Genomic DNA, 17,406 nt, shown 5'->3' with positions numbered 1-17,406 from the left:
TTCCATGGACTCTGAGACTGCCATTTGTGGTGTCACTCTTAAGAAGTGATCATATGTCCATTGGGGACTAGACTGACACAAATGCATTTTACATAGGGTATCAATTGCTGCCATATAATATTTCAAATTTGAAACCAATACTTTAGAATTGAAAGAATTTTAAATGGAATATTAATCTCTTGACCCATGCAGCACTTCCACAGCCATCCCTTTATGTGTGACACTGTGTCAATAAAAGCCTAAAACTTCCACACGTTTCTGAAATGGATTCTAGCACTGCACACAGTGGGTAATTTTTCTTAACTACTTAGATCCTATCCCTTCAACCATGCTTGGAGGTTACACGCTTTTGAAACTTGTATTCAGAGTTAAAATAACTAAAATTGTTCAACTCCTGTGTTCAAAAACTGTGCTTTTTAAGGCTGGATTTTCAAATCTGCCCAGCTTTCATTGAAAACAGTGGGAGTTGTCGCGTGCTGAGCTCTTGGGGGGGGGGGGAAACCTGTTCACTGTATTAGATGCCTACATGGGAACTAAAATTGTGATAATCTGGCCTCATTAAAGGTGTTAAGTACGCTGGAAAATCTAGCTACTAAAAATTTTGGGCTGTTATCACAAACTATTCCAGCTCCCGTTAGAGTAACAGTAGCTGTTATCTGCAGCACAAATTGTCTACAAGAGAAATAAACTTTATATTGTACCATGTCATATATGTTTTCTAACTTGTAATCCATTCTGCAAAGGAATGGTATAGTGCTACTATTGCAGGGATCGGCAACCTTTAGCACATGGCCCGCCAGAATAAACCCTCTGGCGGGCCGGGCCTGTTTGTTTACCTGCCGCGTCTGCAGGTTTGGCTGATTGCAGCTCTCACTGGCTGTGGTTTGCCGTTCCAGGCCAATGGAGGCTGCGGGAAGCGGCGTGGGCCGAGGGATGTGCTAGCCGCTGCCCAAGTTCCCCAAGGACTGAACTGGCCATGCGTGTAACTTAGAGCAGGCTGCTCTAAATTCCCTAGATTTCTCTAGCTGGAGTAATGTTGTGCCATATGTGGATTGCCCCTTTGTACTTTTGGTCCACTTGGGAACCTAGAAAAGGGTATAGAATGGGAGGCATAAAGGTAGCTACACCAGCTTTACACCACCCAAAATTCTGTCCCCTTTGCACCATAAGTGGAGCACAGAGAATAAAGAACCAAAGGTCAGAATCTGACCCATGATCTCTGAGGCACAGCCGTTTAATCCAGCTCAGCAAAGGTTTTTGTAAATGGTGAACATGGACACTGACGTGCACATAATCAGAAAGACAGTATGGAGGTTCTGTGCCCTGTTCCTGCTTGACTTAATTACTTCCTTTTTTTCCTGCAGAAGAGGCCAGCATAGTAGGAGAGAATGAGACTTATCCCCAAGCCTTGCTGCATTGGAATAGAGCAGCCTCCCAAGGTAAGTCAGAGTTCAATGATGACAATTTCACTTTGACCACCTGGTCTAGTTTCTTATCTACAGGATATTAACTTTACTACACTTGTTTTATTTGAAAGGAGAGAGTAACCTACTTAGTATCGACAGACCGTTACTTTCTGGGTCATTCCTTGACTGAAATATTCTGCTGTCTGTCTAGGACTTACTCTTTATCCAGTTTTCAATATGAGAATTGGCTCACATACTACTTGAGTCTTCTGGGGATTAGACAAGATTCAGTGACTTTCAGCTCTGCAGTCTTACACTTGCTGCCTACCTTATAGGCTTTCCTACTAGCATGGCTACTGCTCCTAGTGATTTCCCTTCTAAATCACTACTTTGAAGGATTTATAATTACTACGACAATAATCAGACAGTTTTTGTAGTCTGTCTCAAATCTGTTTGATAGTCCTTGATGTGAGTGCAAACAATAGTTCACTGGTTTGGAGCACATCTCTTGGGGGTCATGTTTTCCTATGACTCAAAGAACAGATCTGTTTTTCAGAAAGCTGTTTTGCTGGCCACTGGCCAAGATTAAAGTAAGTCCTGGTGCTGTTTACAAAGAGACTGGGTAAGAAGGAAAAAGTCAAATATTTAAGATTCTTTCAGATGGCACATCCTTCCAAGCATATGTTGGTTTAACTATCTCTGAACTGATCCTTGAAAGACATAATTTAATGATCTAAGCGCTGACACTGAACTACGTAGGCTCGCTGGAATTCCAGATTTAAATCCCTTCAGGCTTGATTCAGCCTTTCATCCTTCTAAGCTAGAGTGCCATGCAGTTAACTGTGATGATGATCTCTGGAATGGGTCCTTATAAACTGAGGCTCTGCACACTGTAGCCACTGAATGTCCCATGGCTCCTTTCATAAAAGTAGAGGTTTACCTGTGTGTGGTTAGGAAACTTTCCTCACCACATCAGGTATGCTCTGTAGTGCTTACCTGGTGCCCTTCAACCCAGAGATAGGTATATTTCAGTGGTATCAGAGAGACAAGGTGGGTGAGGTAAATATCTTTTATTGAACCAACTGCTGTTGGTGAGAGAGACCAGCTTTCAATCTCCAGTAAAAGATATTACCTCACCCACTGTGTCTCTCCAATATCCTGGGACTGACACAGCTACAATTACACTGCAGATGGTGATATCTTAGTTTGCAGTGCACAAGGCATCTAGGCCACAGTAGATGCAGCTAGGTTGATGAAAGAATTCCATTGACTTGGGTAGCAGCTCTGGGAGAGGTGCATTTGTTGCAGCAATGGAAAAAGCCCTTGTGTTGCTGTAGGAAGTGTCTACGCTACAGTGGTACAGCAGTGTAGCTGCACCTGTGCTGCCATAGCGTTTATATTGTAGACATACCAAAAGTCTTTGGGCATGTGGCACAGATCTGCAGTGTTGGCTCCAACAAAACATTGGAAACATGGAAAAATTGATGTATGAAAAGGACTAACACACCAACCCATTTGACAAGTATTTTTTGAAAAAGCTAAAACTGTAAGTGTCTCTTTTCTGAGCCGGTGGGGGTGTGAGTATATTTTTAAATTAGCCAATATAAAGACATTGTAAGGTAAAAAATTAGCAAATAAAATAGTAGCCAAACCATTATGCAGGACACCCAAACATATTTTATAGATTTCCCAGAGGCTTCAGTCAATCTTAAACTGCAGTTATTTTGCTAATACTGCTGTGAATATGGAACCCTTCATTATTTTATTACTTTGAACACTTACATGAAAGCAGGACAGCTCAGCTGGTGATGCTCTTATGAACACCTTGGGAATAAGATTCTGTTTTCATTGTGCAAGAAGAAAAATAAAGCAAATGATAAGATGTACAAGACATATTGAAACAAAATGCTTTTCTAGAAATCATCAGTGCATCTTAAAATGAAATTAGAAGAACACCTTGCACATCTCACTCGTCTCTTATACTTGTTCTGCCTTTCCTCTAATTAGGTTACACTGTTGCTAGAATTAAGCTTGGAGATTACCATTTCTATGGCTTTGGTACCGATGTTGATTATGAAACTGCATTTATTCACTACCGACTGGCATCAGAGCAACAGCATAGTGCCCAAGCCATGTTTAACCTGGGATACATGCATGAGAAAGGACTGGGCATCAAACAGGTGAGCACAGCTTGATATAAGTTATTAGTTTTATTCAAAGTATTATTTATTAATAAATATATTTGTATTGTAGTAATCCCTAGAAGCCCCAACTGAGATTGGTCCCTGCTGTGGTAGGCACTATATACAAGCCTGAATAGGATGTAAATAGACTGACAAAGTGTGGACGGCAGGAAATATTATCATCTCTGTTTTGGAGTTGGGGGAACTGAGGCACAGAGAAGAGTGACTTTCCCCAAAGTTGCAAGATGTCTGTGGCAGAGACAGGAATTGAACCCAAATCTCCTGGGCTAACGCTTCCAAAGAAGAATATATGTACATATAAGAACTGCTCAGAACTCTCATACATTATTATAGGGACATTTAGAAGCAACCTGTCTCTGTGTTGCCTATTACTTTCCATCTAGAAAGGATTCTTGAGATCTTTTATTTTATTTATTTATTTATCTCTCACCTCCTTTGCAGCAGGTCTTTGAAATCCAGCATACGCTCAGGCAAATGTGCTTTGGTTTTTTGGTTTTCTTTTGTTTTGTACCCCCAATTAAATTAATTCAAATTTTCTCAGGAAGAAAACTTTTTTAAAAAAAAATCTCTATTTCTCTTCTCTTTCTTGGGTTCCTCAGAAAACTTTTGGCAGCATGCCAAGATAATTCATCATGAAAATGCTGGATCCCTGCTGTTGCCAAAACAGCAGCAGAACACCTGGATGGCAAGGAGCCAGGCCATGGACCCAGCACATGTCCTTAACAGTCCTGTCTCCCACTGTGGGAACATTACATGGGGTAGGGGGGAAAGAAAGGAGCCAAGCCAGAGCTCCCCCTCATCCACTTCTTGGAACTAGCACATGGCTCCATAGACCCGTAATCCTCTCTCCAAAAAATCCCCCCCCCCTTTGATGGCAGCCTTTTCCTGTTGTGAGCTAGTGTGATTAGTCCTATAACTCAAACAATAGAAGTCTTTGATGCAATGCCGAAGATTCGGGGTTCAAACTGTGATGATGAGAGAGGGGGTGGAGTACAGATTGTTCCAGATATACAAAAAATTTTTATCTTTCCTTAACGTACACACAACAAGCCAGGAAATTGCATGTAAAAAACTTATTTAGGTTGGCAAGTCAAGCCACTGAAAGTTATGAAATGCCAGATTTGCGATTGCTATGCTATCTTCATTTTGCCACCTTATGTGTATGTATTATGTATCTTTAATTGCACGGTAATATACTGATTTTCCACAGAACCTCTTCCCTATTCAGTGCATAGGTTGGTTTCACAAGGAGGCAGAATTATGGTTGCAGTAGGCAACCGTAAATCTCTCACTTCATAATTTTAGAGTATTTGTGTTTGAAACTTTAATATTCTCTTAATGTGTGTGGAGAGTGTATGTTATAATAATAATAGGCAGAGCAGGTAGCAACACTCTTCTGAAAGTGGCCCAACATTTCCCATTAGAAGACCCTGTTTTCAGTTGCTTGTAACATTTTGCTAAACTGTAACTGTTTGGGAAAAAATTTTGCATGCTGGGTGTCTACCTCAGGCTGAATACTTTGTGGAAGATTTCAGCCAAATGGGTCAGCAAGAATGAGTCTAGGAAAATGTTTTTGCTCATTTAAAAAAATCACACAACCTTTTTTCTTTGAAAAGCTTTCATGTCCCCATGCTTTGGAACAGGGACTTGAAATTAGAAATGTACCTTTTGCCATCTCCATGAAAATCTATTCAAATTTGGCAATATTATAAGCCTTTCAAAAATCATTACTATGTGCTCTGTAGAGTTATTAAATTTTACCATCTAAATTTCCAAAAATTGCATAGGCAGCCTTAATTCTGGCATTACCTAAAATTTGATTGCTTGGCTTTGCAACCTTAGTGTTCTTTTAACAATCTTTATTTGCCCCTGGGGGGGCAGGAGGTGGAGAGTGTGTGTGGGGGGAGAGGGAATTTCAGGCAGCTTCTTAAGTATTAAAGAAAATACAGATCGTTACTCACATTAAAGAATTATAATAGGAAATTAGAAATCAGACTCTCTTTCAATTAAGAAAACACAGCAATTTACAAAGTTTAAAGGAAAGCCCAAGTTTGTGTTTACAGTAAGTAAGGATATGAACATACCCTGTTTTCACTTTCACTAGTTAGTCAACTCATGCTTTTTAATTTAAACAAGTGCTTCCAGACTTCAATAGTTCTCAATTTTTGAAGTGTTTGTAAAAATAAATAAATAAATGGTGTTAACATCAATATTTCTAGAATTTGTCCCAAATGAGATGCTTGATTATGGATTTAAAAACAGAAGTTTTTCAAGGGATGGAGAATGGATTGAGAAGAACTATTTTTATTGCATTGGTTTAATATTTGAGAAAAATGAGTTTACCATGTTGTATTAGCTTCTTTCTAAAAAAGACTCTTGATGGGGGGGGCTGCTTTTAACAAGTACTGGGTATCGTTAATGTTCAAAATTGAGTTTGCACTTAACAAATTTATAGCAAATATTTTGTGTAAGGAACAAACTCACTAAACATTCTCCTTCGTAAAATAGCAGAAAGAAATGGAAATACAAAGTGTGTATAAAATAGTGTATAAACTGAACACAACAGCTATGATTCTAACTAAAAGCACTAACAAACTTTATGGCTAACTTCATTTCCCTTATTACTGCTAGTATAGCACAAGTGTGAAAAGGGAAGTGTTCTCTATCAGCTTGAACAAAGAGCTTGCTAGGGGAGATTTCTAAGGAATTCTCTCAACCTTTCTATCTTTTATTGAAATAAAACAACCAACAGTAATATAGCTAATATAACCCATCAGCACAAGGTGTATATAAGATGGTTTTCTGTATTTCTTAAAATTCCAATATAAATTAAGGCTTTGTCATGTAGCAGCAAGCAGAAAGATTATGGAGTCACTTGGTAGCATCTGCATAGTTAGGGTTGCATTCTAAAATGCATTCAATGAAGCCTAAAATACTGGTGCTTGATTGGTTGATATTCTCTAACGTCTGTGGCCAGTCTGCTATAAGGAGTGTCTGCGGAAGGGTGTTTTAGGATGAAGGCTCCCCTACTGCTTTGCAAAGTTCTGTGTGTGTATTAAAATATATTGATTGAACAGCCACTCTTACATCAATTTCGACAGTTTTACTCTCACAGCATGTGAGTATGGATGTGGATGCAAATACATGGCCTGAAACAGAAGGAGGTGGGGTAGAACAGATCTTAATGAAATAAAGTTGGCCACAAAACAATTCTTCCTTTGAAAAGGCTTTTTTTTAATGAATGGGCATTATTGGCTCTTATCTGGCAAACAGGCAAAGTATAAAAATTCCTTTCGGTATCGGAAGCTCTTGGCCCTGAAGTAACTGCCAGCTTAAATACCTTAATTTTGTTTGGATTTCTTTGGAAATAGATTTCAGTGTATTATGTATTAATTACAGGATATTCACCTTGCAAAACGCTTCTATGACATGGCAGCTGAAGCCAGCCCAGATGCTCAAGTTCCTGTCTTCCTAGCACTCTGTAAACTCGGGATTGTCTACTCCTTGCAGTATGTACGAGAAACCAATGTAAGTAATGCAGACACTTAAGAGTGATGGCAAGGAATCTTTATTCCTAACTCTGGAACCTCCTTAGAAGTGGAAGCAAAGCATCACATCTCCACCCCAAACTCCGTACCTTTTAGGATAAGCTTTTCTGCACTGTCTTGTTTTCTTCTATGTCTCCAAAAAAATGGAAAACAATGCCTTTCCTACCTCTGCAGTTGCAGGAAATTGTGTGGGATATACTCATTTTATCCTAATAATTAATCCCCCAATCAGTGTTCTAGACGCTGTGCTAATACTCCCTTCAAGAGAACTTTCCTCGCCCAAAACTTGGTAACTTATGTGGGCAGGTTTCCCCAGAATTAAGCTTACCATCCCAGGAACAGCATGCCAGTGTTTATTTGCTTTTCTTCCTTGTGGCTTGATCATACTGTATTTGCACTCCCTTATATGTAACCATAACAATTCCACCCCACCCCAGTCAGAAACTATTATCAACACGATTATGGTGCTGTTCTCTCAACAGGGTCTCCACATAGTGCTTAGTGATGGGCATTAAAGAAATGTTTGTCTGGGTACCTATATGGCCCCCATCACCATATTATCTGACTGCCTCAGATGTTCATTAATTTAATGTATTCCCTCAACACCCCTAAGGTCAGAACACTCAAAGAGTGAGAGCAATGATAATACCCATTTTGCAGAAAGGGAGCTGAGGCACAGAGAGATTAATTGATTTGCTGATGGTCAAACAGGAAGTCTGGGCAGAGTAGGAGGCCTAGATTCAGTTTCCTTAGACCTGGTTCAGTGCCATAAGCATAAGACCATCATCCCCTTCTCTCTGTTTCTTCACTTCTGGTTTCTACTTCTGCACTTTTGTTCAGGACATTTGGCAGGCTCCAGCAAATGAAAAGAAAAAAAATAATAAAACTTCAGCATTCATCAGAAAATAAGCAAATGATACCTGAACTACTGCAAAATTCTTTTCCTGTAGTTTTCATGCAAATGTTAAGTCTTGAGCTCCAAGGAAGAAAATGCGATAGAAAAAAAACTTCAGTCTGAAGGAGGAGCAGAACAGTTTCTACTTGTTAATGTGGCAGCATGGGTTATTCTTGCCTCAGGCTTAAGACTGGTGGGTTAAAGGCTTTGCTCACATGAAAGATGTGTAACCACATAAGAAGAAGTTGCAGGTGTTCATTTTATAGTGCATAGCATTTCCTGTTGTAGCTGTTGAAACGGGAGCTTGATTTTGGTTAATCTGTAATGACAAATATTGGTACTGGTGTATTAAAAGAAAACTGCTAAAAATAAAACATGCAGGTGGCTTTCCCCAGAATTAAAGATGTCTGAAACTGCTATGACATTTCTGACTCATGCAGCCAGAAGAACATAATAGTGAGTTGTTTGTTTTGGTTTTTAGGTCAGAGAGATATTGTCACATCTTGACATGGACCAGCTGTTGGGACCTGAGTGGGACCTTTACCTTATGACTATCATCGCTTTGCTCCTAGGAACAGTTATAGCTTACAGACAGAGGCAACATCAAGCTATCCCCAGACCGGCAGGGCTGCGGCCAGCTGTGCAGCAACAAGAACCTCCACCAGAACATCAGCCTCCACAATAGCAGCAACCGGAATCTCAATGAAAAGAACTGTATTCTCCAGCAGAAACTATTTTCATTGTGATTTAGAACGGATCAATGGTCCTTTCCCTTCAAAAGAGGCTCAAAGAAGCATAAAATTCTGAAAGCTGCTTAGAATGATGCCTTTTTTCAGGGATAAGTAACTTTTTCTAGACTGATTTGAATGTTATTTCAGTGCCAATGGAATAACACAATGGCTTTTTTCGTGAAACACAAATGTGCTACTACAAAAGTGATGCCTGCTATATCCAATTTCTCTTTATTCAAAGTCCTTTTTCATCATCTCTTAAAGTGTGTGGAAAACATTGGCTAACATGAGCTGACCCATGTAGAAAGAAAAAAATGTTGGAACGCTGAAAACCTGAACTCTGCTCTTCTGAGTGAAAAAGAGATCCTCTAGAACTGTGAGAGAATTTTTTTTCTTGTCTGCATCCCAAGTATTCCTACAGACCTTATTTTAATTATTCTTTAATTATTTTAATTATTCACCGTTCACGTTGTCTCATTATTTGCCTTTGATGTTTTGACTGAATGTTTCCATTCAGAAGAAGCAAAAACAAAAGCAAAATCTGTAACTAGTGAGCAAATTTCTTGTTCTTTGTGATTTGCACTTTCAGGGTTTTGTTTTTTCCTTGCAGCATACATTTTGCTAATGGCCAATCTCTATTCCAGAAGGCAAATAGGGATAGATTGCATTTGTAAAATAAAAGAATGATTTAAAAAATCCTCCACTGAATGTCCTCCACAAACATTTGGAAAAGTGGTGAATATTTTCTTGTAGCCTCTGTGCAACTTGTGGGATTTCTTAGCACAAGAGCAAAAAGGCAATTTGTTAGTCTTCCTGCTTTATTTTTTTATTCTTGTCTCTCTAGTAAGGAGAGAGTGGTTAACCATAGAATGCAGCAAGAATTAGTGTTAAGAAAAGACTCTGATGGGGGGGACATAGCCAGAAGCCTTCTCAGCTCAGTTATAGGTAGACTATTTTTCTAGTGTTTCTTTTATTAAAAGGTGGGACTCTCATGTTTCTCCAGCTAGTCTTACAACTTCAGCAATCCAGTCAGTAATTACAATGGAAATGACCTGTATCACAAGGTCTTATGCAGCTAAAATCTACATATCTTGCTACATACATAGTGGGTGCAGCAGAGAATCTGCCTCTATCTGCTGAGCACATCTAAATGAAGGGGGTACAAAGGGGTGAATTCCAGCTCCCTACTATTGGATCTGGATTTTCATCACCATTGCTGCACTTCAGAGCAGCCTAAGAACTGCTCGGAAATGTGCCAGCTGGTAACAACCCCTCACTGGAACACAGGAGCATCTAGAGTGGAGGTGGTCCTAATGGATTATGGCTCCTTCATGTCACCAGAGCAGTGGAAAGGTGCCACCCTGGGGTAGAGAATCTGACCTATAAACTCAAGGTTCTTGTTCTGTAAAATTCTTGATAGTTGTTTTAACTGATCATAACCATTTGGAAGCTAAATGCACGAAGTAAATATAGGAGAATAGCTTTCAGGGGGAAGAAGGCAGAAATCTGTACTCCTTTTTCTCAGTAGCAGATATGGATATTTGTTTCCATATTAACGCTATACCCTGTGGATACACTATTTTAAAGCAAATTGAAATTTCAATATTCAAGACTGATGCTTCCTCTAGATCATACATTGTGCATTTAAAGAGTTAACTGCTTCCTTTTTAAAGGCTTTTGTTCAGTAGATCAGCATTTAAGAAAGAACCAGCCTATATGAAAAGGCTTCGAAACTGTGAGATCGTTTGTACATAATGTATTATAAAGAGTTGAATGGGCAAGGTCTCTTTGCAGTTAAGTCGTTGCATTTTGGGAGAAGGGCTAAATATTCGTTTCTGGAAGCTAATGTTTTGTGGCTGACTGCAGTATTATGAATGCAGAAAAAACTTTTAGATACTCCAAGAGCATGGAGTCAGAATCTCACTAGGTCTTCATGGAAGTTGCATTCTGGGGCAGGAGGATGTTTCAATTCTATTTGAGAGGGAACAGTATTGAATTTCTACATGATCTGATTAAAATGTATAGCAGTCCAGTACCTGCATTATTTAAAAAAAAAAATTCAGTGAACTTCCAGACCTTTTCCCTCTGCAGTATTTTATCTCTTCCCTTGATTTTGTAGATCTCTCTAGCTCAGCATGAGGTAGTTAAAGGCTGGATGGAAAACATTTTCCAATTCACCACCACTGAATGCATTGTGTATCCATAATCTAATAGAGCTAAATTCTAATGGCTTAATCCTAGCTATGTGGTTTATAACAGCAGTCTTTTGTAGCTGGCTTTGCACATAGCTGACACATTTTACATTAAAGAAATCAACAGAAGGAAATATATCATCAAAACATTTTTTCATTTTATAGAATTGCCTTTTGAGGAGTACAACATAAGCAATAAGGAAGTTTTCCCCTACTGTTGACCATGGCTTAATCTTGTCAAATGGCATCCATTTGAATAAAGTGATAATAGCAGAAACTAGTTAATATGAATAACATCAAACTAACTCAGGGATTAAAGAAATATGAGTAAATTTTCTAAGTCCGCTGCCTACAAGGTGGTTCAGTTTTTCTGACAATCCCTTACTGTTCTGCTCCAAACTTTGCAGCCTATTTTTGCTTCTTACAAAAATAAGACTTAGTAATATTGAATTATTTCAGGTTGTGCACACAGTTTATCAACCAGTTCTTTCAATTTCCTAAGTAAGTAGGAGTGGGTTTTTAATTATCTTGCTGGTATTTGTTTTTATAGAGCATCTTTTCATTTTTAGTGGCACACCTTGTCTTTCTAGTTGTGTGCAAGAGCAATTTGAAGGGGGATTGGGTTTAAAATAAAATTCAGTTAATCACTTGGTGTGGCAGTTCATTCAAATTCTGTTTCTAATTCAATGAAGTTATGTTGCTAAAGTTGCGTATGCACCTGCCTAACTCTGAAGGCTAATATGCGAGTTCTGACTACTTCACCACTGGGAAGTTAGGTAACTTCAGTCAGAAATAAGTGATAATTTGAGATTGTACTTGGTTAAAAATCTACTGACCCTAAATTCTGCTTGGTTTATTTTCCCCTATATTTCTTTTCTCTCATTCTTTATTCTGGAAGCTTGAATGAGAACAGGGTTTCTGAATGTGAACCATACTGTGTTCTGAGGGTTAAATAATTGTATAGCCTAGCCCCCCCCCCACACACACACACACACCCGGCAGTGTTTTAAGTGCAAACTTTACCTATGTAATCTTCCCAGTGCTTACTGTACTGAACAGTAGAGTACCCAAATGCCATCAGTGGGAGTTCTACATATGGAAAGAAATTAGGAAGATGAAGATCTGAGGAGACAATTTTATTCCAGTGACCTCAAATCACTAACCTTATGTACCTATCAACTTAAAAATGTTGCTTGTAATTTGAAAACAAAACTCTTAAATAGTTGATTTAACTGCCAAGTTGAGAATTTAGGATTCTGTCATGTACCTTTTCCTTGGTGATGTTTGTCCAAGGGTCTGCTTACATCAGTTGTCATTATTCATTTGTTTGGAAATATTTCACCCTATGACTAATAATTTCAAATGGGGAATAAGTAGCGGAAGAAAGGAGCTTGTGTTAATACAAATGTCCTTAATCATTTTTTCAAAACATAAAAGTGAAACTTTTTCCATGAGACTTTGGTTGTTGTGATAAACTTGCTGAAGTAAAACTCATCAACCTGTCTTTCCGTGTGACTTTTCAAGAAGGTTAAATGTATTGTCAGAGCATTTATAGTGTTCAAAAATATTATGTACCAATCCTGTTGCCATCAATATATCAATTAAGTTTGGCACATTGTTATTACAGGGGAAAGCTCAACTTTACCAACTCTTTCCTTTTTAAATAAGCAACCATAAAATGATATTTATGTTTGGGTTCCAGAAAATATTCACAAATATACAACAAGGAAAAGGCTTAGTATGACTTGAGAATTACTACAAGTGCATAAGGGCAGGCAAGGGCTACTGGCAAAAGTCCTTTTTGTCTTTATCAGCTGCAGCTGTTAAGAGGGTATTGTAGGGATTTTTAAAATTTATTTTGTATTTAAGGAAATGCAGTATAAAGGCTGGTAAAGTGTAATATAATTGTGTAAACAAATTATGTTAATAGAAAGATGTACAGATTCATTTTGTACTGTGTCTTTAATCCTGTGAAATAAAGTTACCACCTCTGTATGCTGTAAGATACTTTGGTTCTGATAACAAACTGTTCTAACCATAGGCTAAAACTATATATAAAGTCCTGCTTCTTTGTATTTTAATTCCAAATGCTGTCCTGAACACACAAAAGCATTGCATCTGCTAATTCAGGGAGGCAGAGTTGGTAAGGCACTGGGAATTGGGAAACCAGGGTTGTAATGCCAGATCTGCACAAGTACCATATACCAAGTCTATGGCATATTGCTTAATTTCTGTACCTCCATTTTCCAATATTTAAAATGGCAATAATGCTTGTTGCAGACATGGAGCTGCTATGTAACACTGATCTGTAATAGTATGTAACTGTGTTTGACCTGGTCAGTGAATTAGATTCTTCTTTGAGTGGATGCAGCCATGTATTCCACTTAGGTATGTATGTGCATGCTGGAGTCAGAGAATGTGCCTAGCAGTACCGGGGCAGGGGGAGGGGGACGCTCCTATTTCATGGCTGTAGCCCCACCCCTGACTATATGCAACCCCAGTGTCTCTCAGTTCCTTCTTATTGCCCATAGCTGGAGTCGGAACTCTGTAGTTTTCAACTTCACAATCCTCTATTCAGTGACTTTTTTTTTCTAGTTGTATATAGTTCATTAGTACCCCAGTATAGTGTGTGTTAGACTTTGTGTTAGTTGTAGTTAAAACGTTGGCGGGGGCGGGGGGGGATTCCCAGTAACGATCCCCACATGCGGTGCGTGGTGTAACTAGGCAAAGCCCATGTCAAGAGCAGTGTTCAATTTGTAGATCGTTCACTAAACAGACTCAAGTGGCAAGAAATCTTTGTCTGAAGCAGCACCTGCTCAAACAGGCCATGCAGCCTACTTCAGCATTGAGGCCTTAGTCACATTGTAGGTAGCCCTTGGGTTCGAAGAGTGCTCCCGTTTTGCATCCTGGAGTTGGCACCTCTCTGAAGAGATGGAGGAGTCATTCCCCATTGAGTGCTCTGAGGAAAATTTCACATAAGGCCAACCGAGGCCACTCCAGGTCCTGTGGTGACTTGTCTCTCTCCTCCAGAAGGGGAGAGTAGATTAGCACCGCGTGAATGCCAGTGTGCATGATGGAAGAGGTCCCGTCAACCTCTTCCCACCACGCAGGGAGCTGTGCTGTTGACATCGGTTCCAGCCTGGGGGTATCCATCCATTGAGTCTGGTACCGACAAGACCAATGCCAGCACCAACTGCTACCACCCCAGTGGTGTATCATGCAGCAGCAGACCTCCACTGCCTTTCTGTCCCAACCTCTCCCTCGGTCCAGGACTTTGCCAGAGCTGTATCTTTTATAGCCCCTTTGGCTGAACCTATGGGTCTGTCAGCACTGCACCCCATACTCAGTGGAAATGGGGCCAGTACCAGAGTCAGCACAGAGGACTTCCTTGGTACTAGGAGCTTCTCTGGTACCCCCATGACTGGCGCCCCCAGTGTTGCCGTGGCAGCAGTCACCAGTCTCCGCTTCAGCACCATTACTTACTTTTGGTACCGATCCTTACTTTGGGACCAACACCACTCTCAGCACTGGAAATAATGGAAGCGTACTTGGTGCCAGCAGTACCATTTCCACTGTGAGCACCAGCCCCCTCCTCATTCTGGGCTATGGATAAGTCAGACTGGCTGCACCCTTATCCCATTGCTATATCACAAAGCCTGGGGACTCCTCGGTGTCTAAGTCAGGATCTTACTGCTCCTGCTCTCCATTGCCTGAGTGAGGGCCATGCATGGAGCGTCAAGGGTACCAGGATTGATGCTCATCTTGTGCTTAGGACTGGGTCCCCTGGCCAATGCCTACTGGCCACCAATGCCCTATCCATACCACTGGCCTCTGTGGATTCTGTGGGGCACTCCTGGGTCACAGAGGTCCCACTTCTTGTCCCACTCGAAGCTGAGATCACCAACCAGGTCTGTGGTGGTAAGTTGATCCACCACAGGTCCAGGTACCGGTGAAATTTCCCCTTGAAGCCTCCAAAATCATCCTGCCCAGGCCTGTCAGCCCTGGAGCAGGATCCAGCACTGCACAGTTAACTGCTTCATCCCCATCCCTGGACAATTCTGCGATGCAGGGCTCTACCTCCCCTTCAGTACCAGAGGATTTCAAGGCATACCAGGACCAGTTGCTGGGCAAGGCCACTTTCCTAGGTATTCAAGCAGAGTCCCAGCAGGAGAACACTCACAAGTTGGTGGATATCCTGCAGCCATCAGCCCCTTGGAGAGTTGCCCTCCCTATTAACAATGTGCTCCTTGCGCCGCTAAAGTCCTCTGGAGCACACCAGGTTTGGTTCTGCCCGCAGCTAAGCGCATGGAAAAGTGCTACTTTGTTCCCACATAGGGATTTGAGGGGGTTTATTCCTATCTGGCCCCAAATTCCTTGGTAGTAACTATGGTGAACGATAGAGCCCAACAGAGCACTATTAAGTCCACTCCCAAGGACAAGGACTAAGTGAATGGACCTGATGGGCAGAAGGATTTACACCTCCTCTTCCTTGCAGATGCAAATTGCTAATCAGCAGGCCCTCCTGTCCAAATGTGACTGTCAACTGGACAGCTATATCTAAATTTGTAGACCAGCGAATTCCCTGAGGAAGAAATTTCAAACATTTGTCACCAAGAGCAGCTTGGAGACTTAGACTTCTTGGCAGTCCATGCTGGATGTCACGGATACTTCAGCCAGAGTGATGGCCTCTGCGGTGACCATGAGGAGGTCTTTCTGTGCAGAACTTGAGCATCGCTCCCAGTGCCAGCAGGCCACTGAGGATTTGCCAGCCACTTTTCTCAGATAAAACAGAGAAGACTGCACTCCTTAAAGGACGCTAGGGCTACTGTTAGGTCCTTTGGGGGTGTAAACACTGGCACTGCAGATGCACCAGTATGACATTCAACAGCAACAACTGCAGTAGCGTCTGTAGTGCACGTTTGGGCAGCCTTTCTCTTCCCCAAAACAGCGGTACTACCACAGAAAGGGGCACAGATCCTACAGAAAGAAACAGATGGGTTCGGGGTTCAGGCAGGCCATGCACCCTCTTCCAGCAACTCAAACATCAGTTTTGACTCTTTCATCCAGAGCAGTGTTCCAGTCCTCACTCAAGGAAGATAAGGCCATTGTGGAGAAACTAAATGAATTCTTTGCATCAGTCTTCACTGCAGAGCACGTGAGGAAGATTTCCACCCCTGAGCCATTCTTTGTAATGACAAATCTGAGGAAATGCCCCAGATTGAGGTGTCATTAGAGGAGGTTTTGGAACAAAGTGATAAACAGTAGTGAGTCACCAGGACCAGATGGTATTTACACAAGAGTTCTGAAGGAACTCAGGTATGAAATTGCAGAACTACTAACTGTGGTATGTAACCTGTCATTTAAATTGGCTTTCTTACCAGATGATTGGAATATAGCTAATGGGGTGCAAATTTTTTTAAGACTCCAGAGGTGATCCTGGCAATTACAAGCTGGTAAGCCTAACTTCAGTACCAGGCAAACTGGTTGAAACTATAGTAAAGAATAGACTTATCAGACACATAGATGAACACTATTTGTTGGGGAAGAGTCAACATGGCTTTTGTAAAGAGAAATCATGCCTCACCAAACTATTAGAATTCTTTGAGGAGGTCAACAAATATGTGGATAAGGATGATCCAGTTGATATAGTGTACTTAAACTTTCAAAGCCTTTGACAAGATCCCTCACTATAGGCTCTTAAGCAAAGCAAGCAGTCATGGAATAAGAGGGAATGTCCTCTCATGGATCAGTAACTGGTTAAAAGATAGGAAACAAAGGATAAGAATAAATGGTTAGTTTTCACAATGGAGACAGGTAAACAGTGCTGTCCCCCAGGGGCCTGTACTGGGACCAGTGCTGTTTAAACATATTCATAAATGGTCTGGAAAAAGGGATAAACAGTGAACTGGCAAAATTTGCCGATGATGCAAAATTACTCAAGACCGTTAAGTCCAAAGCAGGCTACAAAATATTACAAAAGGATCTCCCAAAACTGGTGACTGGGCAACAAAATGGCAGATGTAATTCAATGTTGCTATATGCAAAGTAATGCATGTTGCAAAACATAATCCCAACTATACATACAAAATTATGGGGTCTAAATTAGCTGTTACCACTCAAGAAAGAGACCTCAGTCTCATTGTTGATAGTTCTCTGAAAACTACTGCTCAATGTGCAGCAGCAATAAAAAAAAGCTAACAATGTTAGGAACCATTAGGAAAGGGATAGATAATAAGACAGAAAATATCATAATGCCTTAATAGAAATCCATAGTATGCCCACATCTTGAATATTACATGCAGATCTGGTTACCCCATCACATAAAAGATACATTGGAATTGGAAAAGGTACAGAGAAGGGCAACAAAACTGATTAGGGATCTTGAACAGCTTCCATATGAGGGGAAATGGTCTATAAAATCTAGACTGGT

The 17,406-nt window shown here is 40.6% G+C and overlaps 1 protein-coding gene across 1 annotated transcript in view; it reads left to right on the top strand.

The window, feature by feature from the left end:
* SEL1L (SEL1L adaptor subunit of SYVN1 ubiquitin ligase) overlaps positions 1-12,970 on the top strand; it is a 56,802-nt gene extending 43,832 nt beyond the window's left edge. The window contains exons 18-21 of the mRNA XM_084631734.1: positions 1,365-1,439; positions 3,414-3,586; positions 7,010-7,138; positions 8,535-12,970. Of these exons, the coding sequence (XP_084487860.1) occupies positions 1,365-1,439; positions 3,414-3,586; positions 7,010-7,138; positions 8,535-8,738 (581 nt within the window). The 3' untranslated portion in view covers positions 8,739-12,970. The remainder of the gene's footprint in view (positions 1-1,364; positions 1,440-3,413; positions 3,587-7,009; positions 7,139-8,534) is intronic.
* The last annotated feature ends 4,436 nt before the right edge of the window (positions 12,971-17,406 follow it).

The sequence above is a fragment of the Lepidochelys olivacea genome (assembly GCF_965140295.1).
Source record: "Lepidochelys olivacea isolate rLepOli2 genome assembly, chromosome: 6".
Lineage (NCBI taxonomy): Eukaryota > Metazoa > Chordata > Testudines > Cheloniidae > Lepidochelys > Lepidochelys olivacea.
Note: the sequence above shows the minus strand (reverse complement) of the source record. Positions and strands in the feature narration are given on the sequence as shown.